Source organism: Scyliorhinus torazame, chromosome 22, assembly GCF_047496885.1.
Source record: "Scyliorhinus torazame isolate Kashiwa2021f chromosome 22, sScyTor2.1, whole genome shotgun sequence".
In the NCBI taxonomy this organism is placed as follows: domain Eukaryota; kingdom Metazoa; phylum Chordata; class Chondrichthyes; order Carcharhiniformes; family Scyliorhinidae; genus Scyliorhinus; species Scyliorhinus torazame.
In genome coordinates, this window is record NC_092728.1 from 107,448,795 (window position 1) to 107,476,701 (window position 27,907).

General features: G+C 50.1%; 1 protein-coding gene across 1 annotated transcript in view; it reads left to right on the forward strand.

Annotated features, from left to right (window-relative positions):
- Positions 1-1,057: 1,057 nt before the first annotated feature.
- The window catches only part of LOC140398870 (paired mesoderm homeobox protein 2-like), a 36,691-nt gene continuing 9,841 nt past the window's right edge, over positions 1,058-27,907 (forward strand). The window contains exons 1-2 of the mRNA XM_072487813.1: positions 1,058-1,268; positions 16,551-16,735. Coding sequence (XP_072343914.1) covers positions 1,058-1,268; positions 16,551-16,735 — 396 coding nt within the window. The remainder of the gene's footprint in view (positions 1,269-16,550; positions 16,736-27,907) is intronic.

Genomic DNA, 27,907 nt, shown 5'->3' on the forward strand with positions numbered 1-27,907 from the left:
CCCACTACCCTTGACAATACCACCAGAGCACTGCCTCCCCTCCCTTGTTATTCTATATATACACTGCCTCATATTGAAATGTCAGAATGGAAAGGCGAAGGTGTCAAAGGGAAGGTGGTGGTTTAGTGGTATTGTCACAGGACGAGTAACCCAGAGACCCAGGGAAATGCTCTGGGAGAGGTTCGAATCCCCCCATGGCAGTTAGTGAAATTTGAATTTAAAAAACAATCTGGAATTAAAAGTCTAATGATGACCATGAAACCATTGTCGATTGTGGTCAAAAGCCATATCTGGTTCACTAATGTCCTTTAGGGAAGGAAATCTGCCGTCCTTACGCGGTCTGGCCTACACGTGACTCCAGACCCACACCCTTTGCACTGCCCTCTGATTATGGCCCAGCCAGCCGCACCGTTCAAGGGCAATTAGGGATTTACAACAATGCTGGCCCAGCCCACATCCCAGGAACGAAGAGACAAAACAATTTGATGGGTCAGATTGAGCTCCAATAGGACTGGGCGGTGATCCTGGCACAGTATTCACTGGGCCACAAGGAGAAGCTTTTCCCAGCTCTTCTTTATCCCAGTTTCTGGAATTTTATTTAAAGTTATTGTTCAGGAGGCTTTTGGGTGAAATGTGAGGGTGAAAAGGGGGGATTTCTCCTGTGGGAGGGGGTGTACATTGGGATCGGATTTTAGTGTTTAAAGCGAATGCTAATTTCATTTTAGTGTGAAAATGCTTTTTTCGGTGAGTTGTGTCAGAGTCCCGGGGGAGGGGGGAGCTGGGAGGGGAGCAACTGCCAAAACCTTGAAAGGATTTCTTCCACATACGTCAGGCAGTTTGGATGCTGAGTGTTTGAGAGAAAGGGAAAAGTTTGGGAGAAGTTTTGAAAAAGTTTTGACAAAGTTTTCAGTAGTTTGGTGGGGATATTTCTGGTGGGTCAGAGCCTGGGGAGGGCTCCGGAGGGGTTTTGAGGAGGTTCCAGAGGAGTTTTTTGGGTGGGGTGGGGGGGGATCCAGAGGGTTTGGTGGGGGGGTGAGGGGTTCAGTTTGTCACCCTGATGGACACCAGCCCCCCGCCAGCGCCCGGAGTGGACTCGCCAGAAGCTGCCCACGACAGGAGGGGTTTGTCCGCCAGTCAGCTGGTGGGGGGCGCGGGCGGCAGGAGCGGAGGGGCAGAGCCGCCTGGGGGGGGCAGCAAGGCCGGCAGCACAGGGCAGGAGCAGCCCGGCCTCAGCACCACCTCCCGAGGGGAAGCGGCTCAACAGCACGGTGAGTGATGGAGGGAGGAGAGAGAGAGAGGAGCGAGGAGGGAGGGGAGGGGGAGGGAGGGATGGATAGAGAGAGAGGAGGGGGGGAGGGAGAGAGAGGAGGGAGGGGGGATAGGAGGGAGACCGGGGAGGGATAGAGGGGAGGGAGGTCAGAGGGAGAGAGGAGGGAGGGGGGGAGGGGGAGAGATGGAGGGAGGGGAGAGGGTGAGGAGTGGGGAAGGGGGAGGAGAGGGAGAGGAGGGGGGAGAGGGAGGGGAGGGGGGAGAGGGAGGGGAGGGGGGAGAGGAGAGGGAGAGGAGGGGGTGGAGAGGGAGAGGACGGGGGGGGAGAGGTGAATAGAGGGAGGGGAATAGAGGGGGGAGAGAGGGAGAGGTGGGGGAGGGGAATGGGGGAGAGGAGCGGGGGAGGGGCGGAGAGGGAGAGGAGGGGGGTGAGGAGTGGGGGAGAGGGAGAGGAGGGGGGTGAGGAGTGGGGGAGAGGGAGAGGAGGGGGGTGAGGAGTGGGGGAGAGGGAGAGGAGGGGGGAGAGTGAAGGGGCAGGGAGATAGGGGGGTGAGAGAGAAGCGGGGTGGGGGGGGAATGGTGGTAGTGGGATGGCGAGACGGGGAGAGGGAGGGGACATAATAATATGTTTATTATTGTCACAAGTAGGCTTACATTAACGCTGCAATGAAGTTACTGTGAAAAGACCCTAGTCGCCACACTCCGCCGCCTGTTCGGGTACACGGAGGGAGAATTCAGAATGTCCAATTTACCCAACAGCACGTCTTTCGGGACTTGTGGGAGGAAACCGGAGCACCCGGAGAAAACCCACGCAGACACGGGGAGAACGTGCAGACTCCGCACAGACAGCGACCCAAGCCGGGAATAGAACCGGGGACCCTGGTGCTGTGTTGGGAGAGGAGGGGGGGACAGGGAGAGGAGGGGGCAGGCAGAGGTGGGAGGGCAGGGAGTTTGGGAGATTGAGTGTGTCCATCCAGGGAAATCCTCAATGCTCTTCAAGCCATGATTCCCAACCCTCATAGTTTTAATTTGCAGGTGCGTGCTGTGAAGATTAACTTGTCAGAGTTGGGATAAAGAGTTCTTGATCATGGAGTGGCTTTCTTCATATCCTGAGGGGGCAGCAGAGTAGACTTTGAAAAACTGAGATGGTTTTTCTGTAGATTGAGAATCATCTCTCCGAAGCAAGTCAAAAAACCCATTTTTTTAAATGCCCAGCTTTCTTAAAAAACCTCCAGGAAAATCAGCCCACTGCCTTTCCTGACAGTGCAGTGCTTCTGAATTCTTCTTTGAACAATGGGAACTTTTACATCCACAGAAGAGGGCAGACGGGCCTCTCACATGAGAGGTGGTTTCTCTAACAGTGCGGCTCTCCCTCAGTGCTGCCCATTGAGTGTAGGCCTCATTCTGTCCTCGCCTCTGGAGGAGAAGCACAACTCCTGGGTCCCCGGCTCAGTGAGAGCGCGACCCGCTGAGTCACAACTGAGACACGAGGCGGCCTGATTTCCCCATCGCTCGCTGACCCACAATGGCTCCTAGTCTGGTAACATCACAGATTTAACATTCCCAGCTTTGTTTCCAAACAGCAGTACTGGTGCACCGATAGTTTGGATTCAGTTTTGCAGCCACAAAGATGCCAGGGCCTTTGCAGTATCCAGTGCCCACTGGATATTTCTTGAAATCGCGTGGGGGTAAATCGAATTGGCTGAAGACTGGTATCTGTGATGCTGGGGAGGAGGCCGAGATGGATCATCCACTCGGCCCTTCTGGTTGAAGATGATCTCTCGCTCTTGCGCTCTCCCTCTGTGTCCATCGCTGTTTCTCTTAATCCCTCTTACGTTTTTCCCCCTCTGCCCCCACTTCCCACGCTCATGCCTCCCACTGGGGGGGGAGGAAGGAGTAAAAACTGTTTTTAATGTGTTCATGGCATGTGGGCGTCGCAGGCTCTGCCAGCATTTTATTGCCCACCTCTAATTGCCCTTGAGGGGGCAGTGAAGAGTCAACCACATTGCTGTGGGTCTGGAGTCACGTGTAGGCCAGACCAGGTAAGAACGGCGGATTTCCTTCCCTAAAGGACATTAGTGAACCAGAAGGGTTTTTACGACAATCGACACTGGTTTCATGGTCATCATTAGACTTTTAATTCTAGATTTTTATTGAATTCAAATTTCACCATCTGCAGTGGCTGGATTCGAACCTGGGACCCCAGCGCATTACTCTGGGTCTCTGGTTTGTTAGTCCGGTGACATTAGCCACAGCCTCCCTGAAGCTGTGAGGAGAGAGTAACAGACATCAAATCACTCCGAGACTCAAAGAGCACAGAACAAGGCCACTTGGCCCATCAGACAGAGAACGGCAAATTCATCTCCCGTCATTTCATTATTTTAAAATAAATTTAGTGTACCCAATTCATTTTTACCAATTAAGGGGCAACTTAGCGTTGCCAATCCACCTACGCTGCACATCTTTGGGTTGTGGGGGTGAGACCCACGCAGACACGGGGAGAATGTGCAAACTCCACACGGACAGTGACCCGAGGCCGGGATCGAACCCGAGTCCTCAGCGCCGTGAGGCAGCAGTGCTAACCACTGCGCCACCTTCCTGCCCCTCTGGTCATTTCAGATTGGCAGAGTTCACTGGTGTCAAATAACTTCATTATTTCACATCAAAAATATTCTAAGCTGGGGCAGCACGTGGCACAGTGGCTAGCACTGGGACTACGGCGCTGAGGACCCGGGTTCGAATCCTGGCCCTGGGTCACTGTCCGTGTGGAGTTTGCACATTCACAGATCACAGAATTTACAGTGCAGAAGGAGGCCATTCGGCCCATCGAGTCTGCACCAGCCCTTGGAAAGAGCACCCTATCCCCACACTGCCACCTGATCCCCGTAACCCCACATTACCTTTTTTGGACACTAAGGGCAATTTACCATGGCCAATCCACCTAACCTGCACATCTCTGGACTGTGGGAGGAAACCGGAGCACCCGGAGGAAACCCACGCACACACGGAGAGAACGTGCAGACTCCGCACAGACAGTGACCCAAGCCGGGAATCGAACCTGGTACCCTGCCATTGTGAAGCCATTGTGCTAACCACTGTGCTACCGTGCTACCCATTCTCCCCGTGTCTGCGTGGGTTTCGACCCCACATTCCAAATGATGTGCAGGATAGGTGGATTGGTCACGCTAAACTGCCCCTTCATTGGAAAAAATGAATTGGGTACTCTAAATTTAAAAAAAAAAAAACTATTCTAAGCTGGGTGGAACAGAGCTATCCCTTCAGAAAGAGCAAAGTGGGGGAATAAATGTAAATCTGATTGTGGAGAGCACCCAGATTAAACCCAGTCGTATAGAACGGACTGCGATAGAAATACTTGTAAAAACACAAGCGCCCTCCCAGGAGATATTTTCATTCTCATTCATTCTCGGGATGTGGGCTGGTTGCCTCATTCCTGACAGTGAGTGGGCAGCTGCAGAAAATAATTGGAAAGGCTTTGGAATGTTGGCCTTTATCTCAAAGGGCTGGAAGTTATGTTCCAGTTTCTATAAAGCTCAGTTAGACCTTGTCTGGATTCAGTTCTGGGCAGCACACATCAGGATGGAGATGTTACCCTCTGGGGCGCAGCCGAGGTTAACCAGACCGACCCCAGGCCCAAAAGGGTTAAATGATGGGGACAGGTTTCACAGACTCTTATATTCCCTGGAGTACAGAAGATAAGGGGTGATCTAAATGAGCTGTTTGAGATGATGAAAGGAATTTGATTGGTCAATCGAAATAGATGTTTACTCTGGTGGGAGCCGTGGTGTGGGTGGGGGGTGGGGGGGGTGCGGACGGATGTTGTCTATATGGATGTTGTTTGATTGGAACAGCATTTCCCACATCTACATCATGTATCGCCATTTTAGTACTTCCCAATTTATCTCCACAAACTTGCCCATGTGATATCAATAACTCTTTCAGGTCAGTCCGTTTTCCCTCTGGAGGGTAACTCAACAATTTATCCCAATTTTTAAGAACATCCTCTTTTCCAATTTAATTTGAGGTATGTCAAATTCACAGTCATCAGGATTTGGTTTGTCACTTTGAGTTAGAATCATTAAAACCTCTTTTTTCTCTCCTTCCCTTTCAAAGTACCTTTTAAGCATATTCCCATGACACACTCGGTGAGTTTTCCTTCTATCTGGTGTTTTTACCACATAATTCACCTCACTTAATTTCCTTTCAATCTGATAAGGTCCACAAAACGTAGCTTTTAAACGTTCACCTACCATTGGTAACAACACTAAAACTTTATCTCCACTGGCAAAACTACGAACTTTGGATTTCTTGTCCGCTACCCGTTTGCACAATTTGTGCAACTTTTAAATGTTGTCTAGCCAATTCACCTCTATTTAATCGTTCCCTAAAATTTGGCACGTAATTTCTCACTCACGAATTTTTCCTTAATCGATTTAAGTGGTCCTCTTACCTCATGACCAAAAATTAGTTCAAAAGGACTGAATTTGGTTGACTCATTAGGTGCATCCCTAATTGCAAACAGTACGAATGGAATTCCTTTATCCCAAACCTCTGGATAATCTTGACAATATGCCCTCAACATTGTCTTCAATGTCTGATGCCACCTTTGTAACGCTCCCTGCGATTCTGGATGGTACACAGTTGATTTGAATTGTTTTATTCCTAAGCTATCCATAACTTCTTTGAATAACCTTGAGGTAAAATTTGATCCTTGATCCGATTGTATTTCTATGGGTAGTCCATATCTAGTAAAGAATTTAAGTAACTCCTCCACAATCTTTTTAGCTGTAATATTACGTACTGGAATGGCCTCTGGAAACCTAGTAGACACATCCATTATAGTCAAAATATATTGATTCCCACTTTTTGTTTTAGGAAGCGGTCCTACGCAGTCACTTAGGACCCTTGTAAAAGGTTCCTCAAATGCTGGAATGGGTATTAAGGGCGCTGGTTTTATCACTGCTTGAGGTTTTCCGATCACTTGACATGTGACATGATTGACAAAATTTAACTACATCTTTATGTAGTCCAGGCCAATAAAAATGTTTTTGTATTTTAGCTTGAGTTTTCCTTATTCCCAAATGACCTCCCACTGGTACCTCATGTGCAACTCGCAACACCTCCTTTCTATACCCTACCGGCAATACTACTTGATGAACTTCTGCCCACTTCATCCGCCTGCATATGTACAGGTCTCCATTTTCTCATCAAGACATCACTTTTAAGGTAATAACACTCTGGTATACACTCAGATTCCTCCTCCGTGTATGCTTTCTGATATATCCGTTTTATTTCTACATCTTTCTGTTGTAACTCTACCAATTTTCCTGAACTAAAAATATCCGCCTCATCCTCCACCTGTTCTTGTTCTTTTGCAACCATCTGATCAAAAATTGTTTCTGATAATTGCACTTCAACTTCATCTTCACTCTTTGATTTCTCCTCTTGCCTTAACCTGTGACTTTGCGACCTTGTTACTACACAATCCAGAAAAATCCCAGGATATTCGTCCTTCAACACTTCAGTTGTCTGATTTTGCACTGGCTTATCAACCCCACCTGCGATCCAGCTATATCATTACCCAAGATAAACTGTATTCCTGGACAAGATAGTTTCTCTATTACTCCTACTACCACTTCACCACTCTTCACTGGACTTTCCAACCTTACCTTATATAATGGAACACTACTCTTCTCACATTGAATTCCACATATTACTACCTTTTCTGGCAACATTCTTCCCAAACTACATAACTCCTCATCTCTTACCATTAAAGATTGACTAGCTCCCTTATCTCTTAAAATTGTGACTTCTTTACCTACTCCTCCTGATACACATGAGTAAACTTTACCCACACAATTAAATTCTTTAAAGAGATCTGGCACCTTCTTATCAATCACCTCTTGATCAGGCTGTACTATCTTTTGCATCCCTTTCGCTTCACTTGGGCTTTCCTTTACCACTTTAACAAACCCCACTGTCTTATCCTGTTTTACCACATCAGCCTTCCCAGTGCTTTTCTTCAACCACCAACACTGTGACTTTACATGGCCTAGTTTATTAGTGAAAACATTTGAAACTTTTCATTTCTTTTCCACCCTCCTGGATTTATTTTTTAATCTGAGGTACACTCTCTTTATTATCTCCCATCAGATCACCTTTACCTTTACCACTTGAGTATTTCTCATGTCCCCAGTTTTTATCCCTCACAGGCTGAAACTGGTGTCGGAAACCAAGCTTTGATTCATGAACTAATTCATAATCATCTGCCATTTCTGCTGCTAATCTCGCAGTTTTAACCCTCTGCTCTTCCACATGAGTTCTCACTACATCAGGAATTGAATTTTTAAACTCCTCCAAAAGTATAATTTCTCTGAGAGCTTTCATACATTTGGTCTATTTTCAAAGCCCTTATCCACCTATCAAAATTACTCTGATCCTTTCAAACTCCATGTATGTTTGACCAAATTCTTTCCTTAAATTTCTAAACCTTTGTCTGTAGGCTTCAGGCACTAGTTCATATGCACCTAAGATGGATTTTTCACCTCCTCATACGTCCCAGATACCTCCTCCGGTAGTGATGCAAACATTTTACTAGCCCTACCTATCAGCTTTGTTTGAATCAGTAATACCCACATGTCCTGTGGCCATTTCATTTGTTTAGCTACCTTCTTAAATGAAATGAAAAAGGCTTCCATCTCCTTCTCGTCAAACCTTGGCAATGCTTGGACATATTTAAATAGATTCCCACCAAGCCTTCGACTATGACGCTCTTTCTCACTATCCTCTTCACTATCATCCAACTGTACGTTTCCCTTTACGTCTGCCAATTTTAAATGACTGTTAAGTTTCATGGCCATTTTCTGAAGTCCAAACTCTCTCTCTTTATCATTTTCCCTGATCTTTATCTCCCTTTCTCTTTCTTTTTATTCTGCTAGGGCTATTCTTTCTGTTTTCCTTTCTTCTCTCTCTTTTTCCTCTCTTTCTCTTTCTTTTTCCTCTCTCTTTCGTATTCAAGCTGCTTTAATTCTTTCCATGTTCCATTTGTTTAACTTGCAGCTGAATTTTTTCTTATTTCCAATGAGTCAAACTATCTCAGGCAACTTTAAATGCTTAGCCACCACCATAATGACCTCATCTTTTCGCATTTTGTCAGGTAATGTTAATTGCAATGTTTTTGCCAAATCTAACAGTCTGCTTTTAGCCTCTGTCCGTAAGGTACTGCGTGTGACCGTCTCCACCCCCAAAAACCTCAGAGCCTCTGAAAGAGCCATTGTCCACAACACACTCCCTACTTCAACTAAAATACCACACCTGAAAAGCACCCACAATATGCTCAGCCCTCACTGTCTTTAAGTTCACTAAGCCAATCCAATAGATAGACTTTTATCCCCCTCGAGCCCCCAATTTGTTATGGGCCAGAGTTTAGAGAACCCCAAAGTGTATCGTGGAGTTCACCTGACCCACAACCTTTAATAGATTGTGGTATGGGGAGCAACGGCCCACTCTACAGGTGTGGGACAGCAGAAATGGAAAGGTATTTTTTAAAGCAAAACAATGTTTATTCTTTTTTTCCCCTATAATTTTTATTAAAGTTTTCACAAAATATCAACAACAAAATGTAAAAGGAACCCAATAGAATTAAATACAAAACAAAACAACCCAGTGCCCCCTCCCCCCATACATAAATAATAAATTAACACCCGCCGAAACACATAGCAAACATATAACTGTTTATTCTATTAACTTAAGTTAACTTTTTTAAAACATACAGCGAACATCTTAGCAACCATCAATTCAAATACAACCCCCAAAGAATACAATACTAAGTAATCCTTAATAACTTCCCAAACAACATCCAGAAGACAAAAGAAACACCTCTTAACAGAAGCACATTCGGTTTACATTCACTACTGAGAACATTTATAATTCTGAATTCACCAAATGATCAAGAGATAGTCTTAAGACCATAAGACATAGGAGCGGAAGTAAGGCCATTCGGCCCATCGAGTCCACTCCACCATTCAATCATGGCTGATTTCAACCCCATTTACCCGCTCTCTCTCCATAGTCCTCGAGAAATCAAGAATTTATCAACTTCTGTCTTAAAGACACTCAACGTCCCGGCCTCCACCGCCCTCTGTGGCAATGAATTCCACAGACCCACCACTCTCTGGCTGAAGAACTTTCTCCTCATCTCTGTTCTAAAGTGACTCCCTTTTATTCTAAGGCTGTGCCCCCGGGTCCTAGTCTCCCCTGCTAATGGAAACAACTTCCCTACGTCCACCCTATCTAAGCCATTCATCATCTTGTAAGTTTCTATTAGATCTCCCCTCAACCTCCTAAACTCCAATGAATATAATCCCAGGATCCTCAGACGTTCATCATATGTTAGGCCTACCATTCCTGGGATCATCCGTGTGAATCTCCGCTGGACCCGCTCCAGTGCCAGTATGTCCTTCCTGAGGTGTAGGGCCCAAGATTGCTCACAGTATTCTAAATGGGGCCTAACTAATGTTTTATAAAGCTTCAGAAGTACATCCCTGCTTTTATATTCCAAGCCTCTTGAGATAAATTACAACATTGCATTTGCTTTCTTAATTACGGACTCAACCTGCAAATTTACCTTTAGGGAATCCTGGACTAGGACTCCCAAGTCCCTTTGCACTTCAGCATTATGAATTTTGTCACCGTTTAGAAAATAGTCCATGCCTCTATTCTATTTTCCAAAGTGCAAGACCTCACACTTGCCCACGTTGAATTTCATCAGCCATTTCTTGGACCACTCTCCTAAACTGTCTAAATCTTTCTGCAGCCTCCCCACCTCCTCAATACTACCTGCCCCTCCATCTATCTTTGTATCATCGGCAAACTTAGCCAGAATGCCCCCAGTCCCATCATCTAGATCGTTAATATATAAAGAGAACAGCTGTGGCCCCAACACTGAACCCTGTGGGACACCACTCGTCACCGGTTGCCATTCCGAAAAATAACCTTTTATCCCAACTCTCTGCCTTCTGCCTGACAGCCAATCGTCAATCCATGTTAGTACCTTGCCTCGAATACCATGGCAGAGAGAACAGCAGTACAGCTGCTTTGTCTGGCTTCAGCTCCAACACTGAAAACGAAACCAAAAACGACACCCAAGCTTTTCTCAAAGTGAAACTAAAAAGCAGAGCCAGAGCTCAGCTCCACCCCCACTCTGACATCACTGCAGTAACATGAGCAGCCAAACAGTTCTTAAAGCGACATTCTCATGACACCTGTATAATTGCCGCACGATATCCCTGCTCCTGTACTCGAATCCTCTCGCAGTGAAGGCCAGCATACCATTTTCCTTCTTTACCGCCTGCTGTACCTGCATGTTTACCTTCAGTGACTGGTGTCCGAGGACACCCAGGTCTCGTTGCACATTCCCCTCTCCTAATTTATAGCCATAAGGGGAGAGATGTTTACTGAGGGAATTTCAGAGCTCCTTATCTGACTCCTGTTTAACTGATTCCAGGGATAAGCAACTGTAGCTATGAGGATAGATTGGAGTGGTTGGGCCTGCTTTCCTCATAGAACAGAAGGCCGAGGAGAGGCTTGTCAGAGGTATTGAAGATCCTGAGGAATGTGGACAAGATAAATAGTGAGAAATTGGCCCCTCTCAACAGTACATCAAGAACTAGAGGGCCCAGATTCAAAATAATGGGTTAAATCAGCAGGAGTGATGTGAGTTAAAGGTTCTTCACCCAGAGGGTGGTTAGGGTCTGGAATGAACTTCCTGAGTGGGGGCTGGGGGCAGGTTTGATCGAGGTTTTCAAAAGGGAATTGTATTTTTAGCTGAAAAGACAGAATGTGCGAGATTACGGGGATAAGGCAGGGGAGTGGGACTAGGTAGAATGTTCGTTCAGCGAGCCAAATGGTTCAATGGGCCGAATGGACACATTCTGTACTCTAAAGATTCTGCGGATTGTTAGACCTTAAGATGACGTGACTTTGCACAGGTTATGGGGCATCTCTCCTACACAGCCTCGATAACCTTTAAGATTAAATGAAAATGGCTTATTGTCACAAGTAGGCTTCAATGAAGTTACTGTGAAAAGCCCCTAGTCGCCACATTCCGATAAATGTAAGCTTGGTCCTTTGCCTTGCTAACAGCCCGAAAAGCTTTACAACTGATGAAAACCTTGAAGCTGAGGCTCTTTTCTCTGGGCCGGAGAAAGCTGAGGGGTAATCTGATCAAGGTCTTAATGAAGGGGATTGGACAGAGCAGACCCACAGAAGCTGCCTCCCCTGGCAGGGGAGGCCAGAACCCGGACCGGGGGGTGGAGGAGGGGGGGGGGGGCATCAATAAGACAGTCGGTAATAAACCCGTCACCCAGCGAGTGGGGGAATATGGAACCCACTCCCACAGAGGGTGGGGAAGGTGAATAGTATCAAGATAATTAAAGGGAAACTGGATAAACACATGAAGGAGGAAGGGAGAGAAGGATAGGGTGATGGGATGACAGGAGGAGGTTGGCAGTAGACATTTGTGGAATAGAAACACCAACACACTGTAAATGATCCGAATGGCCTGTTTTTGTGTTATAGATTGTAACAGGACAATTACAATAGACAGCAAGGAAAGTGGAGATTGCAAACAGATGGATTTTCACACCGAGAGACCTGTTAAACACAGGGCTGTGTCTCAGTGAAAGTGGGGCCATGGAACAGAGAATGACGATCACAATATGAAGTCCGTTAGGGGCCAAGTCCACACTGGAACATCTGGGATAGCAATTAGCAGCTACACAACATCATCAGTACTATTGTCTGGTTCATTGTTGATTGAGTCTGGGACCGTTTACTATCTGAAGCAGCATTCCTGACACTGAACAGCTCTCCCCCCACCCCAGCCAACCCACACTGGGGTACGGGTCCCACACACACTGACTCTCACTGGGGTACGGGTCCCACACACACTGACTCTCACTGGGGTACGGGTCCCACACACACTGACTCTCACTGGGGTATGTGTCCCACACACACTGACTCTCACTGGGTTACGGGTCCCACACACACTGACTCTCACTGGGGTACGGGTTCCACACACACTGACTCTCACTGGGGTACGGGTCCCACACACACTGACTCTCACTGGGGTACGGGTCCCACACACACTGACTCACTGGGATACGGGTTCCACACACACTGACTCTCACTGGGGTACGGGTCCCACACACACTGACTCTCACTGGGGTACGGGTCCCACACACACTGACTCTCACTGGGGTACGGATCCCACACACACTGACTCTCACTGGGGTACGGGTTCCACACACACTGACTCTCACTGGGGTACGGGTCCCACACACACTGACTCTCCCTGGGGTACGGGTTCCACACACACTGACTCTCACTGGAGTACGGGTTCCACACACACTGACTCTCACTGGGGTACGGGTCCCACACACACTGACTCTCACTGGGGTACGGGTCCCACACACACTGACTCTCACTGGGGTACGGGGCCCACACGCACTGACTCTCACTGGGGTACGGGTCCACACACACTGACTCTCACTGGGGTACAGGTCCCACACACACTGACTCTCACTGGGGTACGGGTCCCACACACACTGACTCTCACTGGGGTACGGGTCCCACACACACTGGCTCTCACTGGGGTACGTGTCCCACACACAGACTCTCACTGGGGTACGGATCCCACACACACTGACTCTCACTGGAGTACGGGTTCCACACACACTGACTCTCACTGGGGTACGAGTCCCACACACACTGACTCTCACTGAGGTATGGGTTCCACACACACTGACTCTCACTGGGGTACGGGCCCCACACATACTGACTCTCACTGGAGTACGGGTCCCACACACACTGACTCTCACTGAGGTACGGGTTCCACACGCACAGACTCTCACTGGGGTACGGGTCCCACACACACCGACTCTCACTGGGGTACGGGTTCCACACACACTGACTCTCACTGGGGTACGGATCACACACACACTGACTCTCACTGGAGTACGGGTTCCACACACACTGACTCTCACTGGGGTACGAGTCCCACACACACTGACTCTCACTGGGGTACGGGTTCCACACACACTGACTCTCACTGGGGTACGGGCCCCACACACACTGACTCTCACTGGGGTACGGGTCCCACACACACTGTCTCTCACTGGGGTACGGGTCCCCCACACACTGACTCTCACTGGGGTACGGGCCCCACACACAATGACTCTCACTGGGGTACGGGCCCCACACACACTGACTCTCACTGGGGTACGGGTCCCACACACACTGACCCTCACTGGGGTACGGGTCCCACACACACTGACTCTCACTGGGGTACGGGTCCGACACACACTGACTCTCCCTGGGGTACGGGTCCCACACACACTGACTCTCACTGGGGTACGGGTCCCACACACACTGACACTCACTGGGGTACGGGTCCCACACACACTGACTCTCACTGGGGTACGGGTCCCACACACATGACTCTCACTGTGGTACGGGTCCCAGACACACTGACTCTCACTGGGGTACGGGTCCCACACACACGGACTCTCACTGGGGTAGGGGTCCCACACAGACTGACTCTCACTGGGGTATGGGTTCCACACACACTGACTCTCACTGGGGTACGGGTCCCACACACACTGACTCTCACTGGGGTACGGGTCCCACACACACGGACTCTCACTGGGGTACGGGTCCCACACACACTGACTCTCACTGGGGTACGGGTCCCGCACGCACTGACTCTCACTGGGGTACGGGTCGAGCACACACTGACTCTCACTGGGGCACGGGTCCCACACACACTGACTCTCACTGGGTTACAGGTCCCACACACACTGACTCTCACTGGGGTACGGGTCCCACACACACTGACTCTCACTGGGGTACGGGTCCCACACACACGGACTCTCACTGGGGTAGGGGTCCCACACACACTGACTCTCACTGGGGTACGGGTCCCACACACACTGACTTTCACTGGGGTACGGGTCCCACACACAATGATTCTCACTGGGGTACAGGTTCCACACACACTGACTCACACTGGGGTACGGGTCCCACACACACTGACTCTCACTGGGGTACGGGTCCCACACACACTGACTCTCACTGGGGTACGGGTCCCACACACACTGACTCTCACTGGGGTACGGGTCCCACACACACTGACTCTCACTGGGGTACGGGTCCCACACACACTGACTTTCACTGGGGTACGGGTCCCGCACGCACTGACTCTCACTGGGGTACGGGTCGAGCACACACTGACTCTCACTGGGGTACGGGTCCCACACATACTGACTCTCACTGGGTTACGGGTCCCACACACACTGACTCTCACTGGGGTACGGGTCCCACACACACTGACTCTCACTGGGGTACGGGTCCCACACACACGGACTCTCACTGGGGTAGGGGTCCCACACACACTGACTCTCACTGGGGTACGGGTTCCACATACACTGACTCTCACTGGGGTACGGGTCCCACACACACTGACTCTCACTGGGGTACGGGTCCCACACACACTGACTCTCACTGGGGTACGGGTCCCACACACACTGACTCTCACTGGGGTACGGGTTCCGCACACACTGACTCTCACTGGGGTATGGGTTCCACACACACTGACTCTCACTGGGGTACGGGTCCCACACACACTGACTCTCACTGGGGTACGGGTCCCACATACACTGACTTTCACTGGGGTACGGGTCCCACACACAATGATTCTCACTGGGGTACGGGTTCCACACACACTGACTCACACTGGGGTACGGGTTCCACACACACTGACTCTCACTGGAGTACGGGTTCCACACACACTGACTCTCACTGGGGTACGGGTCCCACACACACTGACTCTCACTGGGGTATGGGTTCCACACACACTGACTCTCACTGGGGTACGGGTCCCACAGACACTGACTCTCACTGGGGTACGGGTTCCACACGCACTGACTCTCACTGGGGTACGGGTCCCACACACACCGACTCTCACTGGGGTACGGGTTCCACACACACTGACTCTCACTGGGGTACGGATCCCACACACACTGACTCTCACTGGAGTACGGGTTCCACACACACTGACTCTCACTGGGGTACGTGTCCCACACACACTGACTCTCACTGGGGTACAGGTCCCACACACACTGACTCTCACTGGGGTACGGGTTCCACACACACTGACTCTCACTGGGGTACGGGTTCCACACACACTGACTCTCACTGGGGTACGGGTCCCACACACACTGACTCTCACTGGGGTACGGGTTCCACACACACTGACTCTCACTGGGATACGGGTTCCACACACACTGACTCTCACTGGGGTACGGGTTCCACACACACTGACTCTCACTTGGGTACGGGTCCCACACACACTGACTCTCACTGGGGTACGGGTCCCACACACACTGACTCTCACTGGGGTACGGGTCCGACACACACTGACTCTCACTGGGGTACGGGTCCCACACACACTGACTCTCACTGGGGTACGGGTCCCACACACACTGACTCTCACTGGGGTACGGGTCCCACACACACTGACTCTCACTGGGGTACGGGTCCCACACACACTGACTCTCACTGGGGTATGGGCCCCACACACACTGACTCTCACTGGGGTACGGGTCCCACACACACTGACTCTCACTGAGGTACGGGTCCCACACACACTGACTCTCACTGGGGTACGGGTTCCACACACACTGACTCTCACTGGGGTACGGGTCCCACACACACTGACTCTCACTGGGGTACGGGTCCCACACACACTGACTCTCACTGGGGTACGGGTCCCACACACACTGACTCTCACTGGGGTACGGGTCCCACACACACTGACTCTCACTGGGGTACGGGTCCCACACAGACTGACTCTCACTGGGGTACGGGTCCCACACAGACTGACTCTCACTGGGGTACGGGTCCCACACACACTGACTCTCACTAGGGTACGGGTTCCACACACACTGACTCTCACTGGGGTATGGGTCCCACACACACTGACTCTCACTGGGGTAAGGGTCCCACACACACTGACTCTCACTGGGGTACGGGTTCCACACACACTGACTCTCACTGGGGTACGGGTCCCACACACACTGACTCTCACTGGGGTACGGGTTCTGCACTCTGAGATTGTTTTTACGTTGCTATTTTCTGATGTGACTCGTTACAGTTTTAGTGATCTGTTGGGTGGAATGTGATCTGCTCCCTCTGTCCTCCTGCAGCGGGGAGGCACAGCCTGACTACAAACATTCAGAAACACAGGAAGAAGCTGAGGCGAAATCGGACCACGTTTAACAGTCTGCAGCTGCAGGCTCTGGAGAAGGTCTTTGAGAGGACGCATTACCCTGACGCCTTCGCCCGAGAGGAGGTGGCCAGGAGGGTGAATCTGAGTGAGGCCAGAGTACAGGTGAGCAAAGGTCGCCATGCTCCGGACAGTGAGCAGCAAGTGGATGTGGGGTATTTGCTGGGACAATGCTGATGTTTATGCTTCACATGTCCTCTCAGTGTTATTCCCACAGCTCTCCCCCTCCCCCTGACTACACATCACCCCCCCCCCCCCCCCAAATAGATACACCACATCTGCTCCAGCCCATCAATTCCACTCCCTGACTGAAGCAATTCATCACTGAACTTTCAACTTAAACATGTTCCTTCTGCGATTGCAGTTCATTGGTTGGGCGGAGGGGAAAGGGGGCGGGAGGGGAGGGGGCGGAGGGGGAAGGGGGCGGAGGGGGAAGGGGGGAGGGGAAAGGGGGGGGGGAGGGGGAAGGGGGCAGTGAGAAGCTGTAACCACAGGATAGAGTTCATAGATTTTTAAAAGTTACTTCATAGGGGCAGCACGGTGGCGCAGTGGTTAGCACAGATTCCTCACGGCGCTGAAGTCCCAGGTTCGATCCCGGCCCTGGGTCACTGTCTGTGTGTGATTTGCACATTCTCCCCTCGCCCCCACAACCCAAAGATGTGCAGGGTGGGTGGATTGGCCACGCTAAATTGCCCCTTAATTGGAAAAAAATGAATTAGTTCCCCAAATTTATTTTTAACAATGTTATTCCATGGGATGTGATTGTCGCTGGCTAAACCAGCTTTATTGTCCATTCCTAATTGCCCTTGAACTGAGTGTCTCGCTCGGCCATTTCAGAGGGGGGAGTTAAGAATCAACCACATTGCTGTGGGTCTGGAGTCACGTGTAGGCCAGACCGGGTAAGGACGGCAGATTTCCGTCCCTAAAGGACATTAGTGAGCCAGATGAGTTTTTATGACAGTCACTGATAGTTTCATGGTCACGATTACTGGGACTGGCTTTATAATTCCAAATTTAATTAATTGAATATAAATTCCATTAGCTGCCGTGATGGGATTTGAACCCTTGTCCCCAGAGCATTAACCTGGGCCTCTAGATTCCTCACCCAGTGACATTATCACTGTGCCACTGTCTCCTCCTCCAGCACGGAGGAGTAAGACTTTCAGTTAGTCTTACTTCGGTGGTAGGCAAAGTAATGGAAAGGGTACTGAGGGATAGGATTTCTGAGCATCTGGAAAGACACTGCTTGATTAGGGATAGTCAGCACGGATTTGTGAGGGGTAGGTCTTGCCTTACAAGTCTTATTGAATTCTTTGAGGAGGTGACCAAGCATGTGGATGAAGGTAAAGCAGTGGATGTAGTGTACATGGATTTTAGTAAGGCATAAAGTTCCCCATGGTAGGCTTATGCAGAAAGTAAGGAGGCATGGGATAGTGGGAAATGTGGCCAGTTGGACAACAAACTGGCTAACCGATAGAAGTCAGAGAGTGGTGGTGGATGGCAAATATTCAGCCTGGATCCCAGTTACCAATGGCGTACCGCAGGGATCAGTTCTGGGTCCTCTGCTGTTTTTGATTTTCATTAATGACTTGGATGAGGGAGTTGAAGAGTGGGTCAGTAAATTTGCAGACGATACGAAGATTGGTGGAGTTGTGGATAGTAAGGAGGGCTGTTGTCGGCTGCAAAGAGACATAGATAGGATGCAGAGCTGGGCTGAGAAGTGGCAGATGGAGTTTAACCCTGAAAAGTGTGAGGTTGTCCATTTTGGAAGGACAAATATGAATGCGGAATACAGGGTTAACGGTAGAGTTCTTGGCAATGTGGAGGAGCAGAGAGATCTTGGGGTCTATGTTCATACATCTTTGAAAGTTGCCACTCAAGTGGATAGAGCTGTGAAGAAGGCCGATGGTGTGCTCGCGTTCATTAACAGAGGGATTGAAGACTTCCGGGTGCGGCGATGACCAGCTGAGTCGCACGTTTCGGCAGCTCCCCGTGAAACGGACTTTTGGGCTCTTGATAGGAGCCCCAACGGCAATTTTGACGGCTAAAAACACTGCGCGGTAAACCAGAAGGGAATCCCCCCTGGATACGGATGGAAAAAGGAGGAGAGAGTGGCCAGATTGCAGTGGATCCTTTAGAACAGCGGCAAGGAAGGCAAGCAAAAACCAAGATGGCGTCGGAAGGTGGCAGTTTAACATGGGGCCCTGAACAACAAGAGTTCTTGAAATGCTGTGTGGAAGAGATCAAAAAGGAAATGAAGAAAGAGCTGTTGGCCCCGATACTACAGGCGATCGAAGGGCTAAAGGAGGAACAAAAGACCCAGGAGCGGGAGCTTCAGGTCGTGAAGGCAAAGGCAGCCGAGAATGAGGACGATATACAGGGCCTGGTGGTGAAGACGGAGACGCAGGAGGCACATCAGAAACGATGTGTGGAAAGGTTGGAGGCACTGGAAAACAACGCAAGGAGGAACAACCTGAGGATTCTTGGTCTTCCTGAAGGTGTGGAGGGAGCGGACGTCGGGGCATATGTGAGCACGATGCTGCACTCGTTAATGGGAGCGGAGGCCCCGGCGGGTCCGTTGGAGGTGGAGGGAGCATACCGAGTGATGGCGCGAGGACCGAGAGCAGGAGAAATTCCCAGAGCCATAGTGGTGAGATTCCTCCGTTTTAAGGATAGAGAAATGGTCCTTAGATGGGCGAAGAAAACTCGGAGCAGTAAATGGGAGAACGCGGTGATCCGCGTTTATCAAGACTGGAGTGCGGAGGTGGCGAGAAGGAGGGCGAGCTTTAATCGGGCCAAGGCGGTGCTTCATAAAAAGAAGATAAAATTTGGAATGCTGCAACCGGCAAGACTGTGGGTCACATATCGAGGGAGGCACCACTACTTTGAGATGGCGGATGAAGCGTGGACTTTTATTGTGGAAGAAAAACTGGAATGAGCGGGTTATTAAAAAGAACGTTCGAACAAAGTGGTGGGGCGAATGTGGGGGGCAAAGAGGGGTTTTATGTACTAATCCTGCGATGTGGTAACTTTTCTCTCTCCCACAAGTGGTGATGGGGGGAGGAGGGGAGGTGGAGGAGATGGGGCGTTGGCCATTGGGGGCGGGGCCAAGGGAGAAGCGCGGGCTTGGTTCCCGCGCTATGATAATCATGGCGGGAATAGAGAAGCAGGAAGGAGGGGGCGTCGCACGGTGCGAGCCGAGGTCACGGGGGGAAGCCGAGGTCAGCCAGAGTTTGCTGACTTCTGGGAGCAACATGGGGGGAGTAATTACGCTAGCGGGGGATCTAGCGGGGGGGTGGGAGGGGGGAATTACTGGGTTGCTGCTGCTGGGGAGAGGGGGGAGCTGGTATGGGAAAGGATGGGCGGGGGGGCACCGCCTGGGGGAGATACAGCTGCGTGGGAACCGGGTGAGGAGCTGGAAAAAGGTGATGGCTAATCGACAAGGGGGGGGGGGTAGGAAGCCCCCCAACTCGGCTGATCACGTGGAACGTGAGAGGGCTGAACGGGCCGATAAAGAGGGCACGGGTACTCGCACACCTTAAGAAACTTAAGGCAGATGTGGTTATGTTACAGGAAACGCACCTGAAACTGATAGACCAGGTTAGGCTACGCAAAGGATGGGTGGGGCAGGTGTTCCATTCGGGGCTAGATGCGAAAAACAGGGGGGTGGCTATATTAGTGGGGAAGCGGGTAATGTTCGAGGCAAAGACTATAGTGGCGGATAACGGGGGCAGATACGTGATGGTGAGTGGCAAACTACAGGGGGAGACGGTGGTTTTGGTAAACGTATATGCCCCGAACTGGGATGATGCCAATTTTATGAGGCGGATGCTAGGACGCATTCCGGACCTAGAGATGGGAAAGCTGATAATGGGGGGAGATTTTAATACGGTGTTGGAACCAGGGCTGGATAGGTCGAAGTCCAGGACTGGAAGGAGGCCGGCAGCAGCCAAGGTACTTAAAGATTTTATGGAGCAGATGGGAGGTGTAGACCCGTGGAGATTTAGCAGACCTAGGAGTAAGGAGTTCTCGTTTTTCTCCTATGTCCATAAAGTCTACTCGCGAATAGACTTTTTTGTGCTGGGTAGGGCATTGATCCCGAAGGTGAGGGGAACGGAGTATACGGCTATAGCCATTTCGGATCACGCTCCACACTGGGTGGACTTGGAGATAGGGGAGGAAACAGGAGGGCGCCCACCCTGGAGAATGGACATGGGACTAATGGCAGATGAGGGTGTGTGTCTAAGGGTGAGGGGGTGCATTGAAAAGTACTTGGAACTCAATGATAATGGGGAGGTCCAGGTGGGAGTGGTCTGGGAGGCGTTGAAGGCGGTGGTTAGAGGGGAGCTGATATCAATAAGGGCACATAAAGGGAAGCAGGAGAGTAAGGAACGGGAGCGGTTGCTGCAAGAACTTTTGAGGGTGGACAGACAATATGCGGAAGCACCGGAGGAGGGACTGTACAGGGAAAGGCAAAGGCTACATGTAGAATTTGACTTGCTGACTACAGGCACTGCAGAGGCACAATGGAGGAAGGCACAGGGTGTACAGTACGAATATGGGGAGAAGGCGAGCAGGTTGCTGGCACACCAATTGAGGAAAAGGGGAGCAGCGAGGGAAATAGGGGGAGTGAGGGATGAGGAAGGAGAGATGGAGCAGGGAGCAGAGAGAGTGAATGGAGTGTTCAAGACATTTTATAAAAAATTATATGAAGCTCAACCCCCGGATGGGAGGGAGAGAATGATGGGCTTCTTGGATCGGCTGGAATTTCCCAAGGTGGAAGAGCAGGAAAGGGTGGGACTGGGAGCACAGATCGAGGTAGAAGAAGTGGTGAAAGGAATTAGGAGCATGCAGGCGGGAAAGGCCCCGGGACCGGATGGATTCCCAGTCGAATTCTATAGAAAATATGTGGACTTGCTCGCCCCGGTACTGACGAGGACCTTTAATGAGGCAAAGGAAAGGGGACAACTGCCCCCGACTATGTCTGAAGCAACGATATCGCTTCTCTTAAAGAAGGAAAAGGACCCGCTACAATGCGGGTCCTATAGACCTATTTCCCTCCTAAATGTAGATGCCAAGGTCCTGGCCAAGGTAATGGCAATGAGAATAGAGGAATGTGTCCCGGGGGTGGTCCACGAGGACCAAACTGGGTTTGTGAAGGGGAGACAGCTGAACACGAATATACGGAGGTTGTTAGGGGTAATGATGATGGCCCCACCAGAGGGAGAAACGGAGATAGTAGTGGCGATGGATGCCGAGAAAGCATTTGATAGAGTGGAGTGGGATTATTTGTGGGAGGTGTTGAGGAGATTTGGTTTTGGAGAGGGGTATGTTAGATGGGTGCAGCTGTTGTATAGGGCCCCGATGGCGAGCGTGGTCACGAATGGACGGGGATCTGCATATTTTCGGCTCCATAGAGGGAAAAGGCAGGGATGCCCTCTGTCCCCATTATTGTTTGCACTGGCGATTGAGCCCCTGGCGATAGCGTTGAGGGGTTCCAAGAAGTGGAGGGGAGTACTTAGGGGAGGAGAAGAGCACCGGGTATCTTTGTATGCGGACGATTTGCTACTATACGTGGCGGACCCGGCGGAGGGGATGCCAGAAATAATGCGGATACTTGGGGAGTTTGGGGATTTTTCAGGGTATAAATTGAACATGGGGAAAAGTGAGTTGTTTGTGGTGCATCCAGGGGAGCAGAGTAGAGAAATAGAGGACCTACCGTTGAGGAAGGTAACAAGGGACTTTCGTTACCTGGGGATCCAGATAGCTAAGAATTGGGGCACATTGCATAGGTTAAATTTAACGCGGCTGGTGGAACAGATGGAGGAGGATTTCAAGAGATGGGATATGGTATCCCTGTCAATGGCAGGGAGGGTGCAGGCGGTTAAGATGGTGGTCCTCCCGAGATTCCTCTGTGTTTCAGTGCCTCCCGGTGGTGATCACGAAGGCTTTTTTTAAAAGGATTGAAAAGAGCATCATGGGTTTTGTGTGGGCCGGGAAGACCCCGAGAGTGAGGAAGGGATTCTTACAGCGTAGCAGGGATAGGGGGGGGCTGGCACTACCGAGCCTAAGTGAGTATTATTGGGCCGCTAATATTTCAATGGTGAGTAAGTGGATGGGAGAGGAGGAGGGAGCGGCGTGGAAGAGATTAGAGAGGGCGTCCTGTAGGGGGACTAGCCTACAGGCTATGGTGACAGCCCCATTGCCGTTTTCACCGAGGAACTACACCACAAGCCCGGTGGTGGTGGCTACACTGAAGATTTGGGGACAGTGGAGACGGCATAGGGGAAAGACTGGAGCCTTGGGGGGGTCCCCGATAAGAAACAACCATAGGTTTGCCCCGGGGGGAATGGATGGGGGATATGGAATGTGGCAAAGAGCAGGAATAACGCAACTGAAAGATCTGTTTGTGGATGGGAAGTTCGCGAGTCTGGGAGCGCTGACCGAGAAATATGGGTTGCCCCAAGGGAATGCATTCAGGTATATGCAACTGAGGGCTTTTGCGAGGCAACAGGTGAGGGAATTCCCGCAGCTCCCGACACAAGAGGTGCAGGACAGAGTGATCTCAAAGACATGGGTGGGGGATGGTAAGGTGTCAGATATATATAGGGAAATGAGGGACGAAGGGGAGACTATGGTAGATGAACTAAAGGGGAAATGGGAAGAAGAGCTGGGGGAGGAGATCGAGGAGGGGCTGTGGGCAGATGCCCTAAACAGGGTAAACTCGTCGTCCTCGTGTGCCAGGCTAAGCCTGATTCAGTTTAAGGTATTACACAGGGCACATATGACTGGAGCACGGCTCAGTAAATTTTTTGGGGTGGAGGATAGGTGTGCGAGGTGCTCGAGAAGCCCAGCGAATCATACCCATATGTTTTGGTCATGCCCGGCACTACAGAGGTTTTGGATGGGGGTGACAAAGGTGCTTTCAAAAGTAGTAGGAGTCCGGGTCGAACCAAGCTGGGGGTTGGCTATATTTGGGGTTGCACAAGAGCCGGGAGTGCAGGAGGCGAGAGAGGCCGATGTTTTGGCCTTTGCGTCCCTAGTAGCCCGGCGCAGGATATTGTTAATGTGGAAAGAAGCCAAGCCCCCGGGGGTGGAGACCTGGATAAATGACATGGCGGGGTTTATAAAGCTAGAGCGGATTAAGTTCGTCCTAAGGGGGTCGGCTCAAGGGTTCACCAGGCGGTGGCAACCGTTCGTCGAATACCTCGCAGAAAGATAGACGGAATGGGAAAAAGAAGGCAGCAGCAGCAGCCCAGGATCGGGGGGGGGGGGGGGGGGGGAGGGGGGGAGGGGCAGGGGGGCAGGGGGGGGAGGGGGGGGAGGGGGGGTGGGGGGGGGAGGGGGGGTGGGGGGGGGAGGAGGAACCAGAAGGACTCTCAGGGTTGTTAATATATACTGTATAGTATGTATAGGTCGTTGCTACAGATAATTATATATTGGACTGTTAAATTATATTTTTGGAGAGTGTTACTTGTGACAAGGCAGTTGCCAATTAGGGCTAGTTTTCATTTTTGTTATTTATTATTTATTCATTTTTTATTTATAAAATAGGTCAGTTATTTGTGTTGTTATAATATTGTGTAAAGGATGCACAATGTACTGTGTTGGTTGACCAAAAATTTTCAATAAAATATTTAATTAAAAAAAAACAGAGGGATTGAATTTAAGAGCCGTGAGGTGATGATGCAGCTGTACAAAACTTTGGTAAATCCATATACACCACATCAACTGCTTTACCCTCATCCACCTGTTTGGTCACCTTCTCAAAGAACTCAATAAGGTTTGTGAGGCACGACCTACCCTTCACAAAACCGTGTTGACTATCTCTAATCAAATTATTCCTTTCCAGATGATTATACATCCTATCTCTTATAAACCTTTCCAAGACTTTGCCCACAACAGAAGTAAGGCTCACTGGTCTATAGTTACCGGGGTTGTCTCTACTCCCCTTCTTGAACAAGGGGACAACATTTGCTATCCTCCAGTCTCCTGGCACTATTCCTGCAGACAAAGATGACTGAAAGATCAAAGCCAAAGGCTCAGCAATCTCCTCCCTAGCTTCCCAGAGAATCCTAGGATAAATCCCATCCGGCCCAGGGAACTTATCTATTTTTACACTTTCCAGAATTGCTAACACCTCCTCCTTATGAACCTCAAGCCCTTCTAGTCTAGTAGCCTGAATCTCAGTATTTTCCTCGACAACATTATCTTTATCCTGTGTGAATACTGACGAAAAATATTCATTTAGCACCTATCCTATCTCCTCGGACTCCACGCTCAACTTCCCACTACTGTCCTTGACTGGCCCTACTCTTACCCTAGTCATTCTTTTATTCCTGACGTATCTATAGAAAGCTTTAAGGTTATCCTTGATCCTACCTGCCAAAGACTTCTCATGTCCCCTCCTTGGCTCTTCTTAGCTCTCACTTTAGGTCTTTCCCAGCTAACTTGTAACTCTCAAGTGCCCTAACTGAACCTTCATGTCTCATCTTTACATAAGCGTCCTACTTCCTCTTGACAAGTGTTTCGACTGCTTTAGTAAACCACAGTTCCCTCGCTCAACCACTTCCTCCCTGCCTGACAGGTACATACTTATCAAGGACACGCAGTAGCTGTTCCTTGAACAAGCTCCACATTTCCATTGTGCCCATCCCCTGCAGTTTTCCTCTCCATCCGATGCATCCTAAGTCTTGCTTCATCGCATCATAATTGCCTTTCCCCCAGATATAACTCTTGTCCTACGGTATATACCTATCCCTTTCCATCACTAAAGTAAACGTAATCGAATTGTGGTCACTATCACCAAAGTGCTCACCTACCTCCAAATCTAACACCTGTCCTGGTTCATTACCCAGTACCAAATCCAATATGGCCTCGCCTCTTGTTGGCCTATCTACATACTGTGGCAGGAAACCCTCCTGCACACATTGGACAAAAACAGACCGATCTAATGTACTCGAACTATAGCGTTTCCACTCAGTATTTGGAAAGTTAAAGACCCCCATAACAACTACCCTGTTGCTTTCACTCCTATCCAGAATCACCTTTGCAATCCTTTCCTCTCCATCTCTGGAACTTTTCGGAGGCCTATAGAAAATCCCTAACAGTGTGACCTCTCCTTTCCGGTTTCTAAGCTCAGCCCATACTACCTCAGTAGACGAGTCCTCATCAAACGTCCTTTCTGCCACCGTAATACTGTCCTTGACTAACAATGCCACCCCTCCCCCTCTTTTACCACCTTCCCTGAGCTTACTGAAATATCTAAACCCCGGCACCTACAACAACCATTCCTGACCCTGCTCTATCCATGTCTCCGAAATGGCCACAACATCGAAGACCCAGGAACCAACCCATGCCGCAGGTTCACCCACCTTATTCCGGATGCTCCTGGCATTGAAGAAGACACACTTTAAACCACCTTCCTGCCTGCCGGTACACTCCTGCAACTTTGAAACCTTACTCATGACCTCACTACTCTCAACCTCCTGTATACTGGAGCTACAATTCAGGTTCCCAAGCCCCTGCTGAACTAGTTTAAACCCTCCCGAAGAGCATTAGCAAATTTCGCCCCCAGGATATTGGTGCCCCGCTGGTCCAGGTGTAGACCAACCCATTTGTAGAGGTCCCACCGACCCCAGAATGAGCCACAACTATCCAGAAATCTGAAACCCTCCCTCCTGCACCATCCCTGTAGCCACGTGTTCAACTCCTCTCACTCCTTATTCCTCGTCTCGCTAGCACGTGGCACGGGTAACAACCCAGAGATAATAACTCTGTTTGTCCTAGATCTAAGTGTCCACCCTAGCTCCCTGAATTCCTGCCTTACACCCCTATCCCTTTTCCTACCTATGTCATTGGTACCTATGTGGACCACGACTTGGGGCTACTCCCCCTCCCCTTAAGGATCCCGAAAACACGATCCGAGACATCACGCAGCCTGGCACCTGGGAGACAACACACCAACCGCGAGTCTCTCTCGTTCCCACAGAATCTCCTATCTATCCCCCTAACTATGGAGTCTCCAATGACTAATGCTCTACTCCTCTTCCCCCCCCCCCCCCCTTCCCTTCTGAGCAACAGGGACAGACTCTGTGCCAGAGTCCTGTACCCCATGGCTTACCCCTGGTAAGTCCCCTCCCCCAACAGTATCCAAAGCGGCATACTTGTTACTAAGGGAAACGGCCACAGGGGATCCCTGTACTGACTGCTTCCTCCCAGCCCCTCTCACCATCACCCATCTATCTTTATTCTTCGGAGTAACTACATCCCTGAAGCTTCTATCTATAACCACCCCTGCCTCCCGAATGATCCGAAGTTCATCCAGCTCCAGCTCCAGTTCCCTAACGCGGTTTCTGAGGAGCTGGAGATGGGTGCACTTCCCACAGATGAAATCAGCAGGGACACTGACGGCGTCCCTCACCTCAAACATCCTGCAGGAGGAACATTGCACTGCCTTCCCTGCCATCCCCTCTAGATAAAAAAAAGAAAGAAAGAAAGAGCTTCCCTGTTATTCACTCCACTCCTTAGTTTAAAGGAGGTGGAAGGGTGGGGGACACTACAAGTGTAGTGTCTAGGGTTTAGGAACCGCCCAACTTAAATACAGGTAAAAATAAAACACTTAACCAGCAACCACTGCGCCCCGCACGAGAACAGTAATCAGCTGTTATCGTCCTGCGCAAACAATTTAAATCTTTACTACTTACACAGCAGTCACTCTGTCCTCACTCCGACTGGATTCAGCTGGAAACTCTCTACAGTAAGTTTTTTAAAAATTTACTCCCCTTCTCAGCAAGCACTCACTCAGCAACCACTGCGCCCCGCACGATAACACCTCAGGGAAAAGATAAACTACTTACCAGTCACCAGCCAATCACTTACCTGCAGGCTGTGACATCACGGTTCAACTTTCTACTTCTACCTGCCCTTGAGCCTTTCTCTTGGCTGGGATCCTTACAGCGGTTGTTTTTTTTTTGGTTAGAGGATGGGGTAGGGAGGGAAACACTGAGTAAGTGTTTCAGGTTTATGTGTCACTTGACAACAGCTCCTCCACAAACCATCTTCAAGTTACGGTGACCTCACAATGCACTTTTGCCAATTTCCCCCGCAACAGCCAATCAGCAGCTCCGCTCTACTGCCCTCTGCTGGATGCTTGCCTTCACTTGCTTCAAGTTACGGTGACCACAATGCACGTTTGCAAATTTCCCCTGCAACAGCCAATCAGCTTCTCCGCTCTACTGCCCTCTGCTGGAGAGATTAATTATAGTTACATTTGTG